Source organism: Hylobates moloch, unplaced genomic scaffold (assembly GCF_009828535.3).
Source record: "Hylobates moloch isolate HMO894 unplaced genomic scaffold, HMol_V3 SCAFFOLD_3, whole genome shotgun sequence".
Lineage (NCBI taxonomy): Eukaryota > Metazoa > Chordata > Mammalia > Primates > Hylobatidae > Hylobates > Hylobates moloch.
This window is the reverse complement of record NW_026652278.1, coordinates 44,272,547-44,287,573: the sequence shown is the minus strand read 5'-3', so window position 1 is coordinate 44,287,573 and position 15,027 is coordinate 44,272,547. Positions and strand designations below refer to the sequence as shown.

General features: G+C 42.8%; 2 protein-coding genes across 4 annotated transcripts in view; one reads left to right on the top strand and one right to left on the bottom strand.

The window, feature by feature from the left end:
• LIPA (lipase A, lysosomal acid type) overlaps nucleotides 1-6,465 on the bottom strand; it is a 216,059-nt gene extending 209,594 nt beyond the window's left edge. The window contains exons 1-2 of one of the 3 annotated variants that reach the window (XM_058436229.1): nucleotides 6,341-6,465; nucleotides 4,595-4,729 (exon numbers count right to left, since the gene is read on the bottom strand). The gene's annotated coding sequence lies outside the window, so the exon portion shown is untranslated. Of the gene's footprint in view, nucleotides 1-4,594; nucleotides 4,730-6,208 lie in introns of all 3 variants that reach the window. The other 2 variants (XM_058436227.1, XM_058436228.1) reach the window with 2 other exon arrangements.
• Nucleotides 6,466-6,515: 50 nt separating this feature from the next.
• IFIT5 (interferon induced protein with tetratricopeptide repeats 5) lies at nucleotides 6,516-11,826 on the top strand. Its single transcript, XM_032137208.2, has 2 exons — nucleotides 6,516-6,608; nucleotides 8,992-11,826. The coding sequence occupies exons 1-2, from the start codon at nucleotides 6,604-6,606 to the stop codon at nucleotides 10,433-10,435; spliced, it is 1,449 nt and encodes a 482-aa protein (XP_031993099.1). The 5' UTR covers nucleotides 6,516-6,603; the 3' UTR covers nucleotides 10,436-11,826.
• Nucleotides 11,827-15,027: the final 3,201 nt, after the last annotated feature.

Sequence of the window (15,027 nt, the reverse complement as noted above, 5' to 3'; positions counted from 1 at the left end):
GGACCAATTTGACCTGCAAACCCTGAAAAAGAGGTGGCTCACTTTTTTCTGTGCTATGGCCTGGCCCCAATATTCTCTCTCTGATGGGGAAAAATGGCCACCTGAGGGAAGTATAAATTACAATACTATCCTGCAGCTTGACATTTTCTGCAAGAGGGAAGGCAAATGGAGTGAAATACCTTATGTCCAAGCTTTCTTTTCATTGAAGGAAAATACACAACTATGCAAAGCTTGCAATTTACATCCCACAGGAGGACCTTTCAGCTTATCCCCATATCCTAGCCTCCCTATAGCTCCCCTTCCTATTAATGATAAGCCTCCTCTAATCTTCCCTGCCCAGAAGGAAATAAGCAAAGAAATCTCCAAAGTACCACAAAACCCCCCGGGCTATTGGTTATGTCCCCTTCAAGCTGTAGGGGGAGAGGAATTTGGCCCAACCCAAGTATATGTCCCCTGCTCCCTCTCTGATTTAAAGCAGATCAAGGCAGACCTGGGGAAGTTTTCAGATGATCCTGATAGGTACATAGATGTCCTACAGGGTCTAGGGCAAACCTTCTATCTCACTTGGAGAGATGTCATGCCAGTGGTAGATCAAACCCTGGCCTTTAATGAAAAGAATGTGGCTTTAGTTGCAGCCTGAGAGTTTGGAGATACCTGGTATCTTAGTCAGGTAAATGATAGAATGACAGCCCAAGAAAGGGACAAATTCCCTACTGGTCAGCAAGCCATCATCCCCAGTATGGATCCCCACTGGGACCTCAACTCAGATCATGGGGACTGGAGTCATAAACATCTGTTGACTTGTGTTCTAGAAGGACTAAGGAGAATTAGGAAAAAGCCCATGAATTATTCAATGACGTCCACCATAACTAAGGGAAAGGAAGAAAATCCTTCTGCCTTCCTCGAGCAGCTACGGGAGGCCTTAAGAAAATATACTCCCCTGTCAACCTGAATCACTAGAGGGTCAACTGATTCTAAAATATAAGCTTATTACCCAATCAGCTGCAGATATCAGGAGAAAGCTCCAAAAGCAAGCCCTGGGCCCTGAACAAAATTTGGAGGCATTATTAAACCTGGCAACCTTGGTGTTCTATAATAGGGACCAAGAGGAACAGGCCGAAAAGGAAAAGCGAGATCAGAGAAAGGCCGCAGCCTTAGTCATGGCCCTCAGACAAACAAACCTTGGTAGTTCAGAGAGGACAGAAAATGGAGCAGGCCAATCACCCGGTAGGGCTTGTTATCAGTGTGGTTTACAAGGACGCTTTAAAAAATATTATCCTATGAGAAACAAGCTGCCCCCTCACCCATGTCCACTATGCCAAAGCAATCACTGGAAGGCACACTGCCCCAGAGGACAAAGGTTCTCTGGGACAGAAACCCCCAACCAGATGATCCAACAACAGGACTGAGGGTGCCTGGGGCAAGCGCCAGCTCATGTCATCACTCTCATTGAGCCCCGGGTATGTATAACCATTGAGGGGCAGGAAATTGACTTCTTCCTGGACACTGGTACAGCTTTCTCAGTGTTAATCTCCTGTCCTGGACAGCTGTCCTCAAGGTCCATTACCATCCAAGGAATCCTGGGACAGCCTGTAACCAGGTATTTCTCCCACCTCCTCAGTTGCAATTGGGAGACTTTGCTCTTTTCACATGTCTTTCTTGTTATGCCTGAAAGTCCCACACCCTTATTAGGGAGGGATATATTAGCCAAAGCTGGAGCTATTATCTACATGAATATGAGGAATAAGTTACCCATTTGTTGTCCCTTACTTGAGAAGGGAATCAACCCTGAAGTCTGGGCATTGGAAGAAACAAACTCAAGCTCCAGCCTTAAGCCTTCTCAAAGGATGAAACTTTTCTTTAAACATCACAGAGACAGCAGAAATAGCTCCTAAGGTCCTTACTCAGACTCGTGGGACAACCCCACAACCAGTGGCATACCTAAGTAAGGAAATTGATATAGTAGCAAAAGGCTGGCCTCACCGTTTAAGGGTAGTTGTGGCAGTGGCCATCTTAGTGTCAGAGGCTATCAAAATAATACAAGGAAAGGGTCTCACTGTCTGGATACTCATGATGTAAATGGCATACTAGGTGCCAAAGGAAGTTTATCGCTATCAGACAACCGCCTACTTAGATACCATGCGCTACTCCTTGAGGGACCAGTGCTTCAAATACCTATGTGCGTGGCCCTCAACCCTGCCACTTTTCTCCCAGAGGATGGGGAACCAATTGAGCATGACTGCCAACAAATTAGTCCAGACTTATGCTGCCCGAGATGATCTCTTAGAAGTCCCCTTAGCTAATCCTGACCTTAACCTATATACTGATGGAAGTTCATTTGTGAAGAATGGGATACAAAGGACAGGTTATGCCATATTTAGTGATGTAACCATACTTGAAAGTAAGCCTCTTCCCCCAGGGACCAGCACCCAGTTAGGAGAACTAGTGGCACTTACCCAAGCCTTAGAACTGGGAAAGGGAAAAACAATAAATGTGTATACAGATAGCAACTATGCTTATCTAATCCTACATGCCCATGCTACAATATGGAAAGAAAGGGAGTTCCTAATCTCTGGGGGAACCCTCATTAAATACCACAAGGAAACCATGGAGTTATTGCACGTAGTGCAAAAACCCAAGGAGGTAGCAGTCTTACACTGCCGAAGCCTTCAAAAGGCGAAGGAGAGGGGAGGACAGCAGCATAAGCGGCTGGCAGAGGCAGGGAAACACCAGCAGAAAGGAAAGCGAGAAAGAGACAGAAAGTCAGAGAGAGAGAGAGACAGAGAGAGGAAGAGAGAGACAAAGAAAAAGTCAAAGAGAAAGAGAGATAGAAGTAGTAAAGAAAACACAGTGTACCCTATTCCTTTAAAAGCCAGGGTACATTTAAAACCTATAATTGATAATTGAAGGTCTTCTCAGTAACCCTATAACACTCCAATACCACCTTGCTGTCAGTGTAAACAAGGGCGTAGCCTGAAAGCACTGAAGCCACTGACAACCAGTAGCCTTCCTATCAAAAATCCTTACCCAGCAGGTTTCCTAACAGGGGATCTAAATCTTAACTAATTACCATACAAAGGTCCGACCAGATCTAGGAGGAACTCCCTTCAGGACAGGATGGATAGATGGTTCCTCCTGGGCAATTAAGGAAAAAAAAATGGGTATTCAGTAAATAATAAGGAAACTTTTATAGAAGCAGAGTTAGGAAAATTGCCTAATAATTGGTCTGCTCAAATGTGCCAGCTGTTTGCACTCAGCCAAACCTTAAAGTACTTACAGAATCAGGAAGGAGCCATCTATACCAATTCTAAGTTAATATGGACTGAACGAGGTCTTATTAATAGCAAAGAATAATAGAAATCCCAAACTGACAAGGTTTTCAACTAACGTAAAGTTCGCTAAAAGTTAACAGTGTAACATGCATTATCCTACTACCACACACTCTCAAAGGATTTCTCAGACAGTTCGCATGAAATAACAAAATCTATCCTTACTCTACAATCCCAAACAGACTCTGGCAGCAGTGACTCTCCAAAACCGCCAAGGCCTAGACCTCCTCACTGCTAAGAAAGGAGGACTCTGCAGCTTCTTAGGGGACGAGTGTTGTTTTTACACTAACCAGTCAGCGATAGCACGAGATGCCGCCTGGTGTTTACAGGAAAAGGCTTCTGAAATCAGATAACGCCTTTCAAACTCTTATACCAACCTCTGGAGTTGGGCAACATGGCTTCTCCCCTTTCTAGGTCCTGTGGCAGCCATCTTGCTGTTATTTGCCTTTGGGCCCTGTATTTTTAACCTTCTTGTCAAATTTGTTTCCTCTAGAATTGAGGCCCTCAAGTTACAGATGGTCTTACAAATGGAACCCCAAATGAGTTCAACTAACAACTTCTACCCAGGACCTCTGGACTGCCCCACTGGCCCTTCCACTGGCCTAAAGAGTTCCCCCCTGGAGGACACTACAACTGCAGGGCCCCTTCTTCACCCCTATCCAGCAGAAAGTAGCTAGAGTGGTCATTGGCCAAATTCTCATCATCAGTTAGGGTGTCCTGTTTAGAGAGGGAATTGAGAGGTGAAGCTGGCTGGGCTTCTGGGTCGGGTGGGGACTTAGAGAACTTTTCTGTCTAGCTAAAGGATTGTAAATGCACCAATCAGCACTCTGTGTCTAGCTAAAGATTTGTAAACACACCAATCAGCACTCTGTCAAACTGGACCAATCAGCACTTTGTAAAGTGGACCAATCAGCTCTCTGTAAAACGGACCAATCAGCAGGATGTGGGTGGGGCCAAATAAGGGAATAAAAGCAGGCTGCCCCAGTCTGCAGCTGCAACTCACTTGGGTCCCCTTTCAAGCCATAGAAGGTTTGTTCTTTCGCTCTTTGCAATAAATCTTGCTGCTGCTCACTCTTTGGGTCCGTGCTGCCTTTATGAGCTGTAACACTCACCGCGAAAGTCTACGGCTTCACTCCTGAAGTCAGCAAGACCACGAACCCACCGGGAGGAACGAACAACTCCGGACACGTCACCTTTAAGACCTGTAACACTCACTGCGAAGGTCTGCAGCTGCACTCCTGAAGTCAGCAAGACCACGAACTCACCAGAAGGAAGAAACTCCAGACACATCTGAACATCAAAAGGAACGAACAACTCTGGACACGCCATCTTTAAGAACTGTAACATTCACCGCGAGGGTCCGCAGCTTCATTCTTGAAGTCAGCAAGACCAAGAACCTACTGGAAGGAACCAATTCCGGACACACCATCACCTAGGTATTAAGCTCAGCATCACTTAGCTATACTTCCTGATGCTCTCCCTCCCACCACCCCCAACTCCAACAGGCCCCAGTGTGTGTTGTTCCCCACTGTGTCCATGTGTTCTCATCATTCAGCTCCCACTTATAAGTGAGAACATGCAGTGTTTGGTTTTCTGTTCCTGCATTAGTTTGCTGAGGATAATCATTGGAAATACTTGCTCTGTATTTAGATTTCATAAAATTTGCAACTTAACAAAAGCAGATTCGTATACCTAAGTTTTTCCAAATGTAAGTTTTCTATTAAAACTGATTATGTTTTTAAATTTATATTAAATTAAAAATCAGGTCCTTAATAGCCACATGTGACCAGCAGTTTCTGTATAAGGCAGTACAACTGTTAGAAGTGATTGCTTTAAATGATGCACTCACTTCAGGCACTAAGTCTTGGGGGGTAGGGTGCCAGAAGCTCAGTGATCAAGGTAGACAATATTTCAATGCAATATGTTTTTAAAAATTCAAAATCAGGCCAAGCATGGTGGCTCATGCCTGTAATCCCAGCACTTTGGGAGGCCAAGTTGGGCGGAACAATATTTAAGGTTTAGAAAAATATTTGAGCCCAGGTGTTGGAGACCAGCCTGGGCAACATGGCAAAACCCTGCCTCTACAAAAAATAAGTTAATTAGCCTGACACAGTGGCGCACGCATATAGTCCCAGCCACTCAGGAGGCTGAGGTGGGAGGATGGCTTGAGCCCTGAAGGTTGAGGCTGCAGTGAGCTGTGATCTCACCACTGCACTCCAACCTGAGCGACAGAGTGAGACCCTGTCTCAAAAAAAAAAAAAAAAAAATCAAAATCAATGCAAAAGATGAATTATGGACAGGATATTGAGGTTTTTGAATACAGACATTAACTCAATAAGGGTAAGGCCCGTGTCTGTTTTCTTGTTATATTGACAGCACTTTGAACAAAGTCTGGCTCTTACAGTTGTTTGTCGATATTTGCTGAATGAATTCAGAGGGGACAAAATGTTTAAGGTATGGGTGTTTGACATTTTCTGCCTAGATCCCCAATACCACTCTCGTCTTTATTGGGTCCTTATTACACAAAGCACCATTGGTGAAGGTATGGAAGAGAAATACTCTCCTACAATTGTGGGTAGGAGTGGATTTTTAAAGCTATTTGGCAATATCCGTCAAAACTTAAAATGTATATAGATTTTAGCTCCAAATTTCTCTAGTTTACACCCAACAGAAATAACAGCATAGATGTATAGCATTGTAGTGTTGCTTGTTGAATCAAAAGACTGGAGTGGAAGCAGGGACTTCAGTTTCCGCCTGTAATCCCAGCACCTTGGGGGGCAGAGGCAGGCGCATCGCTTGAGATCACGACTGGGTGACACAGACGCTATCTCAAACAAACAAACAGTTAAACGGGCAGCATGCGACCTCAGCGTACTCACAGAGGCAGATAAAAGCCGAGACCAAAGTGCAGGAGCCCAGCTGCAAATTCAACTCCGAAAGACCCGGGACTCCGCAAACGTCTGGACGCGGCTCTTGAGCTCTTCTGTTCAGTTTCGGTTTCTGAAGCTTACGTTAAGTTTCCATTTCTTAAGTTTCGGTTTCTGAGCGCTCCGCATCTGATTCAATTTCCAGTTTCCTGTTCTTGCTGGGGCTGGGGTCTCTCCTTTAACAAAGACACGCCGCGCGGCCGAGTCCCGGGGCTGCCCGGGCCTGGCGCGCCCACGCGCATGCGCACGCGCACGCCCACCGCGCGGCTTCCCGCGGTCCCCGGTGCTGAGGAGACAGAGAGCGCGAGGGACTGCGCCGCCCGGACGGCCTGCAAAGCGCTGCCATCATGAGGTAAGGGTTTTCCTCTGCCTCTCCTCCCAAGCCCTGCGTCGGCCTTTGTTTCAAACCAGGGTTCTTTTATTCATTTCCAGCGCAGTTCTGCAGCCTTTTCAGGGGCCGAGCCCCTCGCGCCTGGCAACCGGGCATCTGCGTTGGGGACCCTCCCGGGGCGCTCTGTCCCGGCGCGCGGCGTCTGAAGTCGGGCCTGTAGGGGAGGGTGGCCGAGTGGACGCTTCTCCGGAGTCCGGTCCCTCCCGAGCGCCTAAGGAGGCCGGTCAGGGAGGAGGAACAGGAGATGCTCCGCGGGAGCCTGCCCCATCCCTGGCGTCTGCGGTCGGGACTGTCAGGGCATGTGCCGGGCGACGCTCCCCCGGGAGGCCTGTCTACCCATCGCGACCCGACGACGGCTCTTCTCGGCAGCGGCGACGGTGACAGTGCTGGGCCAGCGGCCGTCGCTTCCGGGAAACTGGTCAGCGCCTGCAGGGCCCCCAGGCGCTGTTCCGGGGGCAGGCTACGTGCCACGGGTCTCCTTAGGCCTGTCGCGTGCCTCTGTTTCCAGCTGCCATTCCCTCGGTGTGGCATACGCGGTTTCGCCGCAGCCCTCCAGGCGTCACATTCGCCTGCCACTGCCAGTTTGCCTTTCTGATGTCTGGGTCTGAGTTCTTCCCTTCCGGGGAGCCACCTCTGTACCAAGCACAGATTGTTATCGTCCCACCCAATCCGCTGTTTTATGAGGATTTCTTTATCTGTCTCCTTTACTGATTCAGTATGATGGCGTCCTTTTCTTAATCATTTTGTATCCCCAGGGGCTAGCACCCTGCCCTGCACGTGGTTAGTGAACCTTCCGCATTTAATGAGGAATGAGATGTTAAAGTCTTGGGCTCTAAAAGCAGATAGTCCCTTGTTCTAAATCCTGACTGAACTCCTACTAGTTGAGTGACCCCAAAGTTTCTCAAACTCTGTTCCTTATCTGTAAAAATTAATGGTGTCCATCTCTTGGGACTGTGGAAAAGGACAGTAATAAATCCTATCAATTAACTGCTTAGCACATAATACTTGCACAATAAATGTTAATTGTTCCCATTATAAGTTAAAAAAAAAGTTTTAAGTGTCACCCACACATCTAACTTTATTTTTGAGACGGAGTCTCGCCCTGTCACCCAGGCTGTAGTGTAATGGCTCCATCTCGGCTCACTGCAACCTCCGCCTCCTGGCTTCAAGCGATTCTCCTGCCTCAGCTTCCCGTGTAGCTGGGATTACAGGCATGTGCCACCACGCCTGGCTAATTTTTTGTATCTTTAGTAGAGACGGGGGTTTCACCATGTTGACCAGGCTGGTCTCAAATTCCTGACCTCGTGATCCGCCCTCCTCAGCCTCCCAAAGTGCTGGGATTACAGGTGTGAGCCACAACGCCTGGCCACATATAACATTTGTAAGAAAGGAGAGTGCTATCAGGAAGGGGCTTGAAAACAACAACAAAAAAAAAAAAAAGAAAGAAAGAAAAAGAAAAAGACGGTGGCGTGCACCGTATATATGCAGGATGGGGAAGAAAAGGGCTCAGCCCCATTGGGGACTGTCTCCCAAGGACAATGAAAGACTGCTTCTTCCTAGCAGAACAGAATTACCGAAAGATACATGTTACCTCTTCTGATGCAATAGCTTCTCTCTTATCAGCTTCCCAAAGACGAAGTTACAAAATTAAGTAGACAAAGTTTAAACAGTAAAAATTCTCATGGTGTCCAGTTGTGCATAAATTCCAGAGCCTGGACAAACCACGTCAGTACCTGATTGAATGTCCCTTTGAGATCTTACAACCATATCCATAATACCTGAGCAGCCCTCCTCATCCTCCTTGGGCTGGGCTGGTAGAGACTTTCAAAACAGGTGTTTGTTTTAGGCAGGGGGCCAGTAAAGCCGTATTGTTGTGGATTTAAGCAGCCTGTAAGGACATGGCATGTCTTGCCCATATTTTTGGTACATTTACACTAGAGAAAGGAACAATTACCAAGGAGCAATTTTACCAGGTTTCCTAGTCAGGATCAGTACTCATAATACAGAAATGGAATTTTCATATTAATTATTGAATATGTATATATTTATTCCTAATTTTCAATGGTTTAGTGATTGCCAAAAGGAAATAGATACATGTAATACAGAAAGCTCTGTCATCTCTCCAGAACTGTTTTTGCAATAAATAGTGAGAATTTAAATGAAATATTTCTAGGACATGACTGTACATAGAAGAAACTCTAGTATAAAGTTACGGGAACCTAATGCTTTAACTGTAAGATCAAATAGGGATAAAATTAGTTGTTATGCAAAGAACAATATTTAAGGTTTAGAAAATTATTTCTTGTATTTCTTCAAAAATTAAAAAGTATTTTATCTTTGACAGTGAAATTCCTAAGGACACCTTGAAGGCCATTCTGTTGGAGTTAGAATGTCATTTTACATGGAATTTACTTAAGGAAGACATTGATCTCTTTGAGGTGGAAGATACAATTGGGCAACAGCTTGAATTTCTTACCACAAAATCTAGACTTGTTCTTTATAACCTATTGGCCTATGTGAAACACCTAAAAGGCCAAAATAAAGACGCCCTTGAGTGCTTGGAACAAGCAGAAGAAATAATCCAGCAAGAACACTCAGACAAAGAAGAAGTACGAAGCCTGGTCACTTGGGGAAACTATGCCTGGGTGTATTATCACATGGACCAGCTTGAAAAAGCTCAGAAGTATACAGGTAAGATAGGGAACGTCTGCAAGAAATTGTCCAGTCCTTCTAACTACAAGTTGGAGTGTCCTGAGACTGACTGTGAGAAGGGGTGGGCACTCTTGAAATTTGGAGGAAAGTATTATCAAAAGGCTAAAGCGGCTTTTGAGAAGGCTCTGGAAGTGGAACCTGACAATCCAGAATTTAACATCGGCTATGCTATCACAGTGTATCGGCTGGATGATTCTGACAGAGAAGGGTCTGTAAAGAGCTTTTCTCTGGGGCCTTTGAGAAAGGCTGTTACCCTGAACCCAGATAACAGCTACATTAAGGTATTTCTGGCACTGAAGCTTCAAGATGTACATGCAGAAGCTGAAGGAGAAGAGTATATTGAAGAAATCCTGGACCAAATATCATCCCAGCCTTACATCCTTCGTTATGCAGCCAAGTTCTATAGGAGAAAAAATTCCTGGAACAAAGCTCTCGAACTTTTAAAAAAGGCCTTGGAGGTGACACCAACTTCTTCTTTCCTGCATCACCAGATGGGACTTTGCTACAGGGCACAAATGATCCAAATCAAGAAGGCCACACATAACAGACCTAAAGGAAAAGATAAACTAAAGGTTGATGAGCTGATTTCATCTGCTATATTTCATTTCAAAGCAGCCATGGAACGAGACTCTATGTTTGCATTTGCCTACACAGACCTGGCCAACATGTATGCTGAAGGAGGCAAGTATAGCAATGCTGAGGACATTTTCCGGAAAGCTCTTCGTCTGGAGAACATAACCAATGATCACAAACATCAGATCCATTACCACTATGGCCGCTTTCAGGAATTTCACCGTAAATCAGAAAATACTGCCATCCATCATTATTTAGAAGCCTTAAAGGTCAAAGACAGATCGCCCCTTCGCACCAAACTGACAAGTGCTCTGAAGAAATTGGCTACCAAGAGACTTTGTTACAATGCTTTAGATGTGCAGAGTTTAAGTGCCCTAGGGTTTGTTTACAAGCTGGAAGGAGAAAAGAGGCAAGCTGCTGAGTACTATGAGAAGGCACAAAAGATAGATCCAGAAAATGCAGAATTCCTTACTGCTCTCTGTGAGCTCCGACTTTCCATTTAAATACATACTCTAGGAAATTAGCTCTAAATTTTTCCCTCCATTATGGGTTCTGTTTTTTTTATTGTTTTAATCCATTGTTTATTATAGAGCTAATATTTATTGAATAATTATTGTGTACCAAGCATTGTGCTAAATACTTTATATGCATTATGATGAATCTTGTGCGGTTTTCTTTTTTTCTTTTTAATTAAAATACTATAATCCATTGAGAAATAGCAATATTCTAGCTATTGTAACTTTTAAAAATGGTATGGGCATTAGATCTGTGCTTTTTATCTCTGCTCTTTAAATTTCTCATGTTATGTAGTAAATATATTCCTACGTAAACCTTTGATACCTAGATCAGGAATACTCTTCCAGGAGTACAAAATTACATTATTAATAGTTAAGCTTTTAATTGTGTAGCTTGCAAAAGACAGCACTTTTTAGTTACAGATGTTTTGACTTTGATGAGGATATTTAGCTATAAATCTAATAGTCGCCTAAAAAATCTTTTTTGTTGGAAAAAAGTTTATAATAAAAAAGTTTGTCATCTCTAGTGACTTCAATAAAATGAAAAAACCAGAAGAGGAGAAAAAGGATTTCCTCAAATTTTAAATATGTAACTTCAGGGATTCAATCCCCAAATGTTTATTAAGTAGCTAGAAATAATTATGTGGAAAAAAATGAATAATGGAAAATAGTGAGTCTCAAATTGTTCTTTTTTTTTTTTTACTAAAATCTGCAATGAATCTAGATGCAATTAATTTTATTCCTTCCAACTAAAATTACAATATTTTTAGGTTAAAATTATTGAGCTATAAAGCAGCCATTGGGAAATTGGGAGAACTGATAAACAAATGGAAAAAGAAGATGTCCCTAACCTACACCCATAGATTACCAAGGTTTCAGTGTACTAGTTTTGAATCTGTTCTGAATAGAGTTTTTATACCCTCAATTTCTGGCCTTTGGCTATTTTAGCATTTCAGAGTGACTTCTGTGAAGCTTTTTTTTTAATGTGAAATTTTCAGTGTTGTTTTTTTCATGTAGATACTCCAGGAAGAGTTAAGCGCTGCTTTCAGTTTTAATATCCACTTTGAGGGGTCGCTGCTTGAGGGCTCTTATCCCAGGGGACTTTTTAATGTGGATGTTACTTAATGTGGCTTCTCTAATGTAGTTTCTTTGATTACAGACTACACAATTATGTACCATCACAGTATTAGTGGAAAAGTACCATGTGATTTAATTCTCCATTCCTCCAATGTAACTCTTAAAATTATTATGTGTGTGTGTGTGTTTTACTTTTTGTTTTTTTATCATCTTTAAAATTTCTATTATGGTTTGTTATGAAAATAATGAATTCTTATTGTAAATTTCAAAAAAATTACAAAAGTATGTGAATTTAAAAATGAGAGCAGTCCCCTCACCCTACCACAGTTCCACACCCTCAAGGTAAACTTATAACTTATAATTTGATATGTATCCTTCCAGATCTTTTTTCTATACGTAATCAGACATACATATATACTGCAGTGTATCTCATGTGTTAATTTTTAAAAATCTTTTGTTTTACTTAATTCTGTTTTTTTATTATTATTATTTTGTTTGATCTATTAAGGAATAACAAGGAAGGGAATGATCTTTACTCAAGAATTTCAGAAAGTCAGCACTGAAGTCCTGACCTATCAGTAGACACATTTGTCCCTTTCAAATATTTTAGGATATTCTAGCAAAGCGGGCCATTTCTCCCACCTGAAAGTACATAACTTCTATCACTTGCCACATAATTCAAAAAACTCACATTAGGGGGTTACTCAGACAGTTAATCATAGAAAAGATTATTTGCTTCATCAGTTAACTTGTTTTTATAAATCAGGACTGTGTTCATACACAGAAGGGGCCTGAGATTTCTGCACTTTAAACAAGCTCCCAGGTGAAGATGCTGTGGCTGTTCTAATTACATTTTGAGTAGTTAAGGTCTACAACATTGTTCCTCAAACTTGGCTACATGTTGGAATCACCTAAAAAGTTAAAACAAAACATGGATGTCTGGGTCACGCCCCATAGAGAATGACTTAATTGGCATGGGGTGCAGTCCAGGCATCATGATTTTTAGATTTCCCAGTTGGAACTTGTGCAGCAAAGTTTGGGAGCTACTGATCTACATGTGAAAAGTAAGTGTAAATGGAATAAAATTAATTAGGCTAATAGGCTTAACCCAGGAAATCCTAAGTTCCTTGAATATCCAGTTTGCATTTGGACTCCTCATCATATACTTGGTATATAATACTCTAATAAAAGCTGCCTGAGTTGAATTGTATATTGTCTGCACCTACCTCTGAAAGCTGCCCTCACCAACTGACTCAAAGTCTCTGAAATGGGTCCAAATCCTACTTAGTTAGATGAACTCATCCTGTCAAGCCTGATAAGAATCCTATGATGCCAGGCGCAAGTTATTTTCTTGCCTATTAGACAAACTCATAAATATGCCCAGAAAAGTGGCTGTGATTCCTCTTCAGGGTAATTTGACCCTTCCGGAAAAGAAATGCCGCCTCTCCAAATCTTGAAGGTGCTCTTGGAAACTATTTCATTCAGCACTAAAAGTACGCTCCCTGACTCACAAAAGCTGAGAAAAGCCCTTTCAACAAATGATAAATCAGCTGGCAGAAAAACTGGCTTCCCAGTCATGGAGCTCTTAAAGATATTTGCTGTCCTCTCTGAGTGCAGAAATAGTCTTACCAGTTGATCACATGCTATCAGCCAGAGTTTCAAAAGCAATATAAGCTGTCACTATTCCTTTCTAGATTGAGTCAACGATGCAGATTTCTTCAGTTCAGGAACAACCTTGTAGACAACACAGAACTTTAAAATCAGGAGGACCTTGAGAAAATCCCTACTCCAACCAACTTTATTGATCTGAAAATTGAGACCAGGACTGGTGATATAACTTAAGGTTTCACAACTAATTTGTGGACCATAATTTCTTTCTCCTGGCTGCTGGTTCAGTAGCACTCATGCCCATTTTACAGTTTCTACCGGTAATCACTTGTTGGAGGCTAAACCTCAGCTGACAGAGTTTATCTGGCCATGATGTGACTATGCTTATATGACATCACCTACAACACAGGCAGGCCCAAGGATAGTCCTTTTATGGAATATGTTCATTACTGAGATTAAGGAACATGACAGAACTATAAAACAATGTAGCATGTTTTTATATAATTGGTGAATTATAAGAAATGAAAATCCATTTGGCCTTGACAATTAGAACAGTCTCCTTTGAGTAGTTTAAGTGTAATAACATTGTAACCCTAATGTGGTAGCAATGAGAAGCACCTCTCAGATCTCTAGCTACAGGGATTATAATTGTCTGAAGGTCCCATCTCTACACATTGAAATCTATCACTACATTTACACTGAGGCCATGCTTCCCTGTGTGGCAAGGATACTAAATCATGTCCTCTCCTGAGAGATGCAGTACTCCTCTGATGAGCAATTTAAACTCAAGGACTCCCCACCAGCCTTGCCAAATGTTCCTTAAAACAATACTGTAATCTAAGATGTTTTTACCCAACTTTTATTCCTTCTATCTCTCCTACATATGGGGTCAGACCTGCATCACATTCGGATGGCTCTCCCAGCCTCTGTCTGCTCTCTTCCCATTTTTTCTCGGAGGTGTTTCCTCGAATACATTTCTTGCATGTTCAACATCGCATCTTGGATCAAACTGACACATCTAGTGAAAGAAATTTAATTAAGAGGACTCTAATTGGCGGTAGGTAAATAATGTGTACATAATATAAATGTCATTTATTGTTCTTCAACTTTCTGGATCAGTAATTATGATTAAAGAACAAAACATGGCTGGATGTGGTGACGCATGCCTGTAATCCCAGCACTTTGTGAGGCTAAGGCAGACAGGTTGCTTGAGGTCAGGAGTTCGAGACCAGTCTGGCCGACATGGCAAAACCCCATCTCTACTAAAATTACAAAAATTAGCTAGGCATGGTGGCACATACCTGTAATCCCAGCTACTTGGGAGGCTGAGGCACATGGATCACTTGAACCCAAGAGGCAGAGGTTGCAGCGAGCCAGGATCACATCATTGCACTCCTCCAACCTGGGCGACAGAGTGAGACTCTGTCTAATAAATAAATAAATAAATAATAAATTAATAATAAATAAATCTTTCCAATGTTATAATATTTGATTTGGAAAAGAGAATGGGGAAGAGAGGTAAGGGAAATTGTCTTAGTTTCTGTTGTGCTGCTATAATAGAATACCTGAGACTGAGTAATTTTAACAAGCAGAAATTTATTTCTCATAGTTCTGGAGACTGGAAGTTCAAGATCAAGGAGCTGGCAGGTTTGGTGTCTGGTGAGGGCCTGGTCTCTGCTTCCAAGATGTCACCTTGAATGCTGCATCCTCTGGAAGGGAGGAACTCTGTTCCTCACATGGCAGAAGAGCAGAAGAGAGCAAGAACCCACTCTTGCAAGCCCTTTTGATAAGAGCATTAGTCTAGTCATGTGGGCAGAGCCCTCAGGAACATCTCTCCTTAGGCCTCACCTCTCAATACTGTTGCATTGGAGATTAAGCTTGCAATCTATAAATTT